This window comes from Psittacula echo, assembly GCF_963264785.1.
Source record: "Psittacula echo genome assembly, chromosome: 8".
NCBI classification, from domain to species: Eukaryota; Metazoa; Chordata; class Aves; order Psittaciformes; family Psittacidae; genus Psittacula; species Psittacula echo.
The window spans coordinates 9,132,135-9,141,147 of NC_137744.1; the positions used below are offsets into that span (position 1 = coordinate 9,132,135).

General features: G+C 50.8%; 1 protein-coding gene across 1 annotated transcript; it reads right to left on the reverse strand.

Moving 5' to 3' along the window:
• Window positions 1–697: 697 nt before the first annotated feature.
• Window positions 698–4,190, reverse strand: ASB12 (ankyrin repeat and SOCS box containing 12). The gene is given in 3 exon segments (XM_080624906.1): window positions 698–1,133; window positions 1,908–2,706; window positions 2,708–4,190. Coding segments are annotated over 3 exon segments (1,047 nt in total). The 5' UTR covers window positions 2,822–4,190; the 3' UTR covers window positions 698–999.
• Window positions 4,191–9,013: the final 4,823 nt, after the last annotated feature.

Genomic DNA, 9,013 nt, shown 5'->3' on the forward strand with positions numbered 1-9,013 from the left:
ACCCAGCCGTTTGCATTCTGCTGCATCCAAAAATGCTGTCCAGAGCAGTGTGGTTTATCCATCAACTCCCTGCTGCGGAAAGAGCCAGCAAAGCTCCTCCAGGCAGTGAGGGCAATCCCTGATGTCCAAGCATTGTTCCCATTGCTCGTCAGGAGAGCTGGAGTGATGGAGAGACCCATGGAAAGCGGGAGCAACTGGTAGGCAGGACCTCTGCCTAGATGCCCTGCTCCACGTTGAAATTCCCTTCCAAAGGATGCTGGGTTCTTCAATTAAGAGATATTTTATGAAACAGGTCACAATAGTTTAACAAGAACATTTTTAATTAAAAAACAGCCCCTGCCCAACCCCAAAAACCCCTCGGCCATGACATGAACTCATTGAGGTAAGATGATGTTTAGAGACAGAGCTGGGGGCTCTGGGAACAACTCTTGCCTCTGGGTCTTATCTCAGCCCCTAGGGTCCAGAGCACACAGGCACAGTGAGGGGCTGCGCCAGGTCCAGGATTCCTTCAGTACTTGCCAGGCTGCTGAACAGAGGCACTTCGAAACCTCTGGGAAAGGGGGTTTAGAAGCAGCTGAGGTCATAAAGCCTGATTGTGCCTCCCTCCACCCCACTCTTACCCAGGAGGAGAGGAGGTAAAAGCAGCCTTTACTCCCCTCCCTCCGCTCTGCACATTTTCCCACCCCCTTCTCCAACCAGTATCAACTAAAGATGTAAAAACCTCCAGGGAAGAGGGTTTAGAGTCAAACCCAGCTAAACCAGACCCTGCTTTATCATCACCCTGATGCAGGCCAGGAGCTCAGGTCCCTGTTTTCTCCCGCTCTTCCCTTCCCATCTTTTTGCCTGGGCACTGCTTTTTTTGGAGACACCTAGTAAGCAGAAATGACTCCCGTGATGACAAATTCAGGTGGTTTCACACTGGGCAGGTGTCACAGCAGCTTTTAATGTGGGTGCTTCAGCACACGTACGGGGCAGGCGTCCCTCGCGCTGGGCCATGTGTCATGGCTGGTGTTGGAGGTAGTTTGCCAAGGCTGTTGGGATCTCCAGTTTGCCAAGGGCACGCAGGTAGACAGCTGGCTTCAGGAAGCGCCTCAGGGCCAGCCGCGACTGAGCCATCAAGGATTTGGGATGAGCTGTGAATGGAGAGGGAGGAAAAAAAGAGGCAGATGCTTACCTTCAGGACACACAACCCCACTCCCCTCCAACACAGGCATGATCCTAAGCAAAGGATAATAATAATAATGGCAGTGATAATGAAAATTATAATGCCAACAACAATAATAATTAATACTAATTCAATAAATTAATGAAAAGCAATGTCTTTGATAGGGCTGTATGTGCTTACACCTTGGATTGAGCCTCAAGCTCTGCAGTGTGTGTTTTATGGGAGCCAGGCACACAAAGATGGAATCTTCCACCCTCATACAGAACTAAGTGCATTTTTTCTGGACATACGCAGTACAGGAAGCCCAAAGCTGAGAAGCAGAAAGGAGGGGAATGGTGAAAAGCAGCCTCTAACCCAACAGATGAGGGTGGTGAGGACCTGGCATGCAGTAGCACATGTATCAAAGCCACCGATTTAGTCACCGGTGGTAGACCTGTTCTCCATGACTTGTGATGTCCTTCTTTTGCTCTGTTCACAATTGGCTACTCAGCCTTTTGGCCTGAGCACATCAACCATTGAGGGAGAGGGAGGAATAAGAATTCAGAGTAAACTGGTGATAACACTGCAGAGTTTGAGAGACCCAGGCAGTCAAGTCATGCTGCAAAGGGAGTTGATGCTTGTAGGAAAGCCTGGGTAAGGCTGGTGGGAAGCACAGGGGAAGGGAAGAGGGATCTGAAGCAACTTGTACCCAGATGGAGAATGAATCCTCATTTCCAGCCTTGGGGCCACACTCACAAGTTACCTCTCGCCTGCAGCAGCAGCTCCAGGCTCTCACTGCGTGGTGTGGCCTCATACACCGTGATGTTGGGCAAGTACACATCGGCTCCAAAGTCAATGAGCAGTTTGATGAACTCGCTCCTGCAGCCGTGCCTCAGGCAGGTTTCCAGCAGAGTCTTGGGCTCCTTGATGTGGGCGATCACACTCTCCTCAGTGCAGTTATAGTTGGGATCAGCCCCATAAAGCAGCAGCCTCTTGAAGCACTCCAGATGCCCGTATGCAGCAGCCAGGTAGAGGGGACCGGAGCAAGCCACCGAGTTGGCCACCCACTGGGGCAGCCTGGCCTGAACGTTGGTTTCCGCACCGTGGTCCAGGAGCTGCTGCAGGATGTCCACGTTCCCGTCCCGCGCGGCAATGAGCAGCGGGGAGCAGTTGTTGTAGATGCTGCCACAGGGGCTGGCCCCTGCCTCCAGCAGGACCTTCACGCACTCCTGGTGGCCATTGCTTACCGCGATGAAGAGCGGGGTCTGAGCCTTCACGTCCAGGCTGTCCACCTCTGCCCCATGTGCCAAGAGCACCCTGATGCTCCGCGCACAGCCCCGCGTGGCAGCCAGGCGCAGTGGTGTGCTGGGGATGCCCCAGCCGCTCTGGCGGTTGATAACCCTCTTGTACCGGTCCTGCCATAAGAGGTTCTCCAGGGTTTGGTGGTTGTCCTCTGCTACTGCTTGGTTCAGCTCCTTGCTTTCTCTGTTGTTGTCGTCGTCTTCATCTTCTTTGGGCTGGAGCATGGAGAACATTTTGGTGATGTCCATGAGGCTCATTTTCGTTGGTCTGCCTCCTGTGTGCCACTTTCATCATAAAGGGAAAAGCCACAGATCTATGGGATGACAACAAAAGCACCACCACTGGGTTAGAACCAGCCCCTGGCACCAGCACCATCCTTTTGTTATTGTGTTTTGAAGGACAAATTCAGGAGGATTCTCTATGTCTTCCCCCAAAGTCACCGTCCCTGGAAGTGTTCACCCACCATGGAGACTAGGCCCTCAGTGACATGGGTGAGTGGTGGCCTTGGCAGTGCTGGGGAATGGTTGGACTTGATGATCTTAAAGGTCTTTTCCAACCTAAATGATTCTACGATTCAAAAAGACAAATAATATCGGGTTGTGATGCTGCTGACATGCTTATGGCCTTGCCTCCATGGGTGAAGAAATCCATGCTGAAGAGCTAAAGTGAAGGTCACTGCTGTAGCACATATATGGGCCACTTCCCTTAAAATGCTGTGATTGAGAACATTCTGAGTCTGGTGTTGCAGTTCAGATGCTGCATGTGGAGCTCCCAGGCTTTTACTTCATTATCTTTATAATCATTTAATGCTGTACCATCAGCATTGCAAGGACTTTACACCCTGCCACTTTCAAAGGGGCTGCGTTTCAAAACAGATGAGGTGAATATGATGGTGGCCAGTTTAAGGACTTTCAGCATCACCCTTCCTGAAACTGTGCTGATGTTTGGATTCAGCAAACCCTCTGCTCTCTCCTGTCTGCTTGAGATGGGCTGCAAGGAGGGTCTGGCAGTGTTCAAGGCCAGGTTGGGCGGGCCTTGGAGCAACCTGCTCTAGTGGAAACCCCCAGGCAGGGGTTGGAACTGGATGAGCTTTAAAGTCCCTTTAAGCCAAACCAGTCTGGAGTTCTGTGATTTCTGCAGTGGGGCGCTGGAAGGTGAGGGGACACTGAGGTGGTCACATCTGGTCCACTGAGCTGGACACTCAGCTGGTCACAGCACGGGTGGGACTGCACCCCAACACATCTCCAGGACCCAGGATCCAGCCTCACCATGGCCGGGCGGCAGCAGGGAGAGGAATGCAACGGCCGGGCCGGCACCTGAGCAGCTGGAAGTGCCACCGCCAGGAAGGGCGCTGGAATTCCTCACCCCTCGGGTCACAGCTCGGGTTTCCTTGGGGAGCGGCAGCAGCAGCAGAGCCGGGTGTCCCTGGGCAGCTCCAATCCTGCCCCGGGTGAAGCTAAGGGCTGCACTGAGCAATCGGCCTCTTTCTGCAAATGGAGCAGCCACGGGAGGCTCTGCCCACATCCCCCTGCCCAAGCGAGCTGTGCAGGCTCAGAGGAGCCCCAGCACGAGGCCACACTGCAGCTTGGTTAAGTGGGTTAAGTGCAAGGACAGCAAGTGACAGCAGAGCTCTGCTGCGCTTCCACCGGTGGCACTAACCCAGACAAGGAATTATAATGTTACTGTTATTCATTAGACATGCTGCTGGAGTGAGTCCAGAGGAGGCCATAGAGATGCTGCAAAGGTGGAGCACCTCTGCTCTGGAGCCAGGCTAAGAGAGCTGGGCTGGTTCAGCATGGAGAAGAGAAGGCTCCTTAAGGGGAGACCTTAGAGCAGCTCCAGTGCCTGAAGGGGCTATAGTAGACCTAGAGAGGGGCTTTGGACAAGGGCCTGTAGGGACAGGACAAGGGGGAATGGCTTTAACCTGCCAGAGGGGAGATTGAGGTGAGCTCTTAGGCAGAAGTTCTTCCCTGTGAGGGTGCTGAGGTGCTGGCACAGGGTGCCCAAAGAAGCTGTTCCCCCATCCCTTGCAGAGGTTTGGAACTGGGTGAGCTTTAAGGTCCCTTCCAACACAAACCATTCCATGGTTCTATAATATAACAAGCTCTGGAGCTTTGGACCCCCTCACCAGCGTGGCTAATGAAGTCAGGGGTTTAGCGCAGATTCAATTCAAAAAGGCAGCCCAGCTTTATTCACAAGGGAAATGGACTGGGAAAGTAATAACCGCGCAGAACACGCATCCCCAAAGGGATGTCACTTTGACAGTGTAAGTGTTCACATGGGGAGCTCACAGCTGCTCCTCAGCCAGAAGAGCTCAAACTGAGCTGACGGGATGGAAGCTGTCTGTGCATCTTCAGACACCCCAAAAAGAGGTTATGCCTGGAGCTGAAGGTGAGAGAGAACACACGATGTACAGCTGGTTCCCAGTTACCGCTGACTGCCCGATGCTGCCTGAGCAGCGTTACGCTGGTGCCTTACCTGGTGATGCTTAGAGCCATGGCTGGTGGGGCAGCGGTGGTCCCATGGCCAGGTCCTCCCTTGGTTTCAACAAGAAGAGAGAGGATCCTGCTGTGATGGGATGGACGTTGCCTCTGCGGCCGGAGCAGCGCAGGCTGTGGAGCTCACAGCTGAAATGCCACCGCGGGCAGACGGGCCAGGGCGCAGAGGCTAATTTTAGCCCCTCGGGGGTTTTATCTTACCACTTCCATTCTTGGAAAGCTCCCCCTGAGTAAATATAGAGAGGGGCAGCGAGGTGGGGGGGCTGGGACAGGTGCTGGGGTTGCTCGACCCCTCTGAGCACACACAAAGTGTTTGTTCCACTCTTCCCTTGCAGGACTCACAGGGTACCGGTGGTTTGAGTCCCCTGCCCAAGCAGCGTGGTCCCTGCTGCACCATCAGCCTCCACTTATCACGGTCACTGCCTATCTCTCACATGGATTCTCTCTTAACCTGTCTCCCAGCCGCCTTTTCCACTTCCAGAGCCATGCAAACAACCATTTGCAACAACCAGAGTTGTTTATTAAACATAGGGAGGACAAAAGGCACCGAGGAGGGTCCAGATTCCTCACCCAAGCTGCTCCTCAGGCTTCCCCCCCAAGCTCCACCTGCCAGAATCAACCCCTGCTTTGGCTTCATGAAATTCAGCAGCACGCAGCAAGGCAGAAAGCTTCACAGGGGCAAACAAAACTGCAGGGAGCAGTGGTGGGGCTGCCTTATCAAAAGCTGTCAGCTGGTAAGTGCAATCCTACTTTATCCAGTTCCCTGTAAACCTCTTCCAAACTTCCCAGCAGTGGACCAGGAGTGTCGTGACAGTTGGAGGCAGCGCTATCAGCAAGATGAGATAACAACAGGGAAACCAAATCACCCAGCAGAAACATTTCCACTGCTGTAAGAGGAAAATCAGGGCTCTGCAAAACATTTGTGATGTCCCCACAGCCACCATCACACTCACAGTTTGCAGCCACGCTGTGGAAAACATGGAGAGCAGGACAACAGCCAGTACTCCCAGGCTTGAGACTTCTGCTTCCTCATAGTTTCACTCTCTCCAAATTCACTCAAAAATAGGTTACCTCAAAAAGGTCGATTTTCCAAAGTCAATGTCATCGATGGAATCATGGAGTAGGAAACATATGGATAAACATCAGAGCAAAAGCGTTCAGGGTTTATCAAGAGTCAAGAAGCTGCAGCCACAACAGGGATGCTGCAGGTAAAAAAGCCAGGCGTGGCTGGAAACCCCTGCAACAAAATGCAGACATAAAAGCAGCAATTAAAAATCCTGTGTATTTTAAAGCGAAAAACAAGGGGATATAGACAACAAATGAATACACTCATTAGAAAACATGAATTGCAGGGAACTGTAAGGGAACTGAGAGATGAAAGTGAAATCCTCCTTGAGTGGAAAATGTAATAATAAACTGTATATTCCTTTGTTGCTGCTGCTGTTGTTTAGTTAAACAAGAAAAGAAGGCTCAGAACCAGCTCTTTGCTAGGGAGCAGAGATGAAATCAAATACTAACTAAGCACAAACTACAAAGTACTCGCTGATAAATCCACCCTCGACTGGAAGAACACGAAGTGACACCTCACTGTGCTCCCTGAGCAGCCACAGCACTGTGTTAAATACTGTCCTGCATGAATATTTAGATCAGCAGATTCAGATAAACCCCAACCAGATGAGTCTGACCCGTTCTGGAGAAGCTTCCCAATGCTTCCAACATCAGGGAAGGCAGAGGATTGGGAGAAACCATCACCTCCTGCCTGAGCTCCAAGCTCTGGAGTCACCAGCTGACCTGACCCATGCTGCAGGCAAAGCAGCTCCTTTATCAGCTCTTCATTAATTGGGGGAGAATTAAAGAGCAGAAGTGTATTTAATGCCAATCAAGAAGGTTTTTTGGGAAGGTAAATCCCATCCAACCAAGTTGCTTCCATTAAAAAGATTATAGCTATTAACGCAGCCGAGTGAGGTAATGAGCTTTCAGGTTTAACAGCCCTAAGCATTCTGATTTAAAAGTTCAGTGCTAAACAGGACCAAATAAATCATTTTGCAGGGATTAAGGATTTACTGACAGCCCCCACGTTTGGAAACAACGCAGTTACTGTGTGGTGATGCTTCTGCCTCCTGCCTTTGAGCTGTAAGTCAGGGCCAAACCACAGCAAAGCCTTTGAACTGGGGAGTTTCCTCTGTGCCAGTGGAAACATCTGCACATTCCCAGCACTTCTGTCTGCTGCTGGCCACCTCCTCACCACCCAGTCTGAAGCTGGGTGATTCAGGTATTAACCACGAGAGGGCACGAACACCCAAAGACCATCCCTTCCTGCAGCAGCTCCAGAGCCCCGGCTACGAGGCTCTTCACAGTTTAATGGGTGTATTAATCACGGTCACGGACTGGTTTGGGTTGGAAGGGACCTTAAAGCTCATCCAGTTCCAACCCCCTGCCACGGGCAGGGCCACCTTCCACTAGAGCAGCCCTTAAAAAACACCCCACACGCCTTTAGCAATACTCCCACAATGACTTGAAATGGAACCTGCCTCCTCAGAGCTGGAGTTTGCTTCCATATGGAAGTTTCAAATTCCCCTCATGAAGATGCTGTCAGACAGTGCTTTCCCCAAATGTGAATTAAAGCTTTATCAACTGCAGGCAGTGTTAATGCTAATAATCCAATTAAGTGCAAGGAAGGCTCATTTAGATACATGAAGGATTTCACTGCAACATTAAGAACATTTAAAATTAGCAAGAAGGAAAAACACTCTGAAGCACCTGGGGACTGAGAATCCCCAAGTGTTGGGTGTATTTTTTGGCTCCAAGTGCTTATTTTACAGACTGTTATTAAAACAGCCTCCATGGCTTCTCCAGGCACAGACATAAACCATTTACATGGATTTACCAATTCAAGTGGCATCCAAAAGCATTTTGTACAGCCTTATAAGCATCAAATCTATCCGAATCACCTCATCCCTCTGCTGTGCAGAACTGTGTTTAATTGTACAGCTGGACTGGTGCTGCACAGCTCTGAGTTATCACAGCACCAGTGCCCATCTTAGTTATCCACAAGGGGCACGTTTCATCCCTGGGATCTGTCTCTTCCTTGAGGATTCTCTCACCTGACTTTGTCTGCACTCAAAAAAACCCCACTTACTCACAACTGAAGTTCTGACTGAAAAGAACTGGATAAAAGGAGCATTTTTAGATGATAACATCAGCAGATGGACTGCAAATTCTTCACTCAAAGCTGTCAGGAAGAAATCTCTTCACCAGGTACCACGCAATGCCCACATGGGTCAGACTTGATTCCTTACAGCAGGCCAGAAGAAAGGTCTCCTTGCTTCTCAGAAAGCTTTTTAAGGTCAGCCTGGAGCCACCTGTACAGAGATTTATCCATGAGTGATTGATAGAGAGCTTTCCAGGAAGAGGAAAACACTGAAAAGAAATTGGGCTTTAATATATAAAGAAAAATCTGATTAAAAAAAAAAGGAAAAAATCAGAGTAATGAAGTATACAGAAGATACTACGATTTAATACAACTTCATCAGCACTATGACTTTTGGGGGTTGTTTTTTAAGACACTGAGCAGTGCTGCACTCAGTCCCTCCAAAAGCAGGGAGGTCACCTGGCTTCTGGTCTGTGAGAGAAAGGGAAGTGGAATCACAGCATCACCGACAGGTTTGGGTGGAAGGGATCTTAAAGCTCATTCAGCTCCAACCCCCTGCCACAGGCAGGGACACCTTCCACTAGAGCAGCTTGCTCCAAGCCCCTGTGTCCAACCTGGCCTTGAACACTGCCAGGGATGGGGCAGCCACAGCTTCTCTGGGCACCCTGTGCCAGCGCCTCAGCACCCTCACAGGGAAGAGCTTCTGCCCAAGAGCTCATCTCAATCTCCCCTCTGCCAGGTTAAAGCCATTCCCCTTGTCCTGTCCCTACAGGCCCTTGTCCAAAGCCCCTCTTCGAGGTTTCTTGTAGCCCCTTCAGGCACTGGGAGCTGCTCTAGAGATGCCTTCCTTGAGGTGTCTTCCTTAAGGTGCCTTCTCCATGCTGAACAAGCCCAACTCTCTGGGCTCAAGCACACACT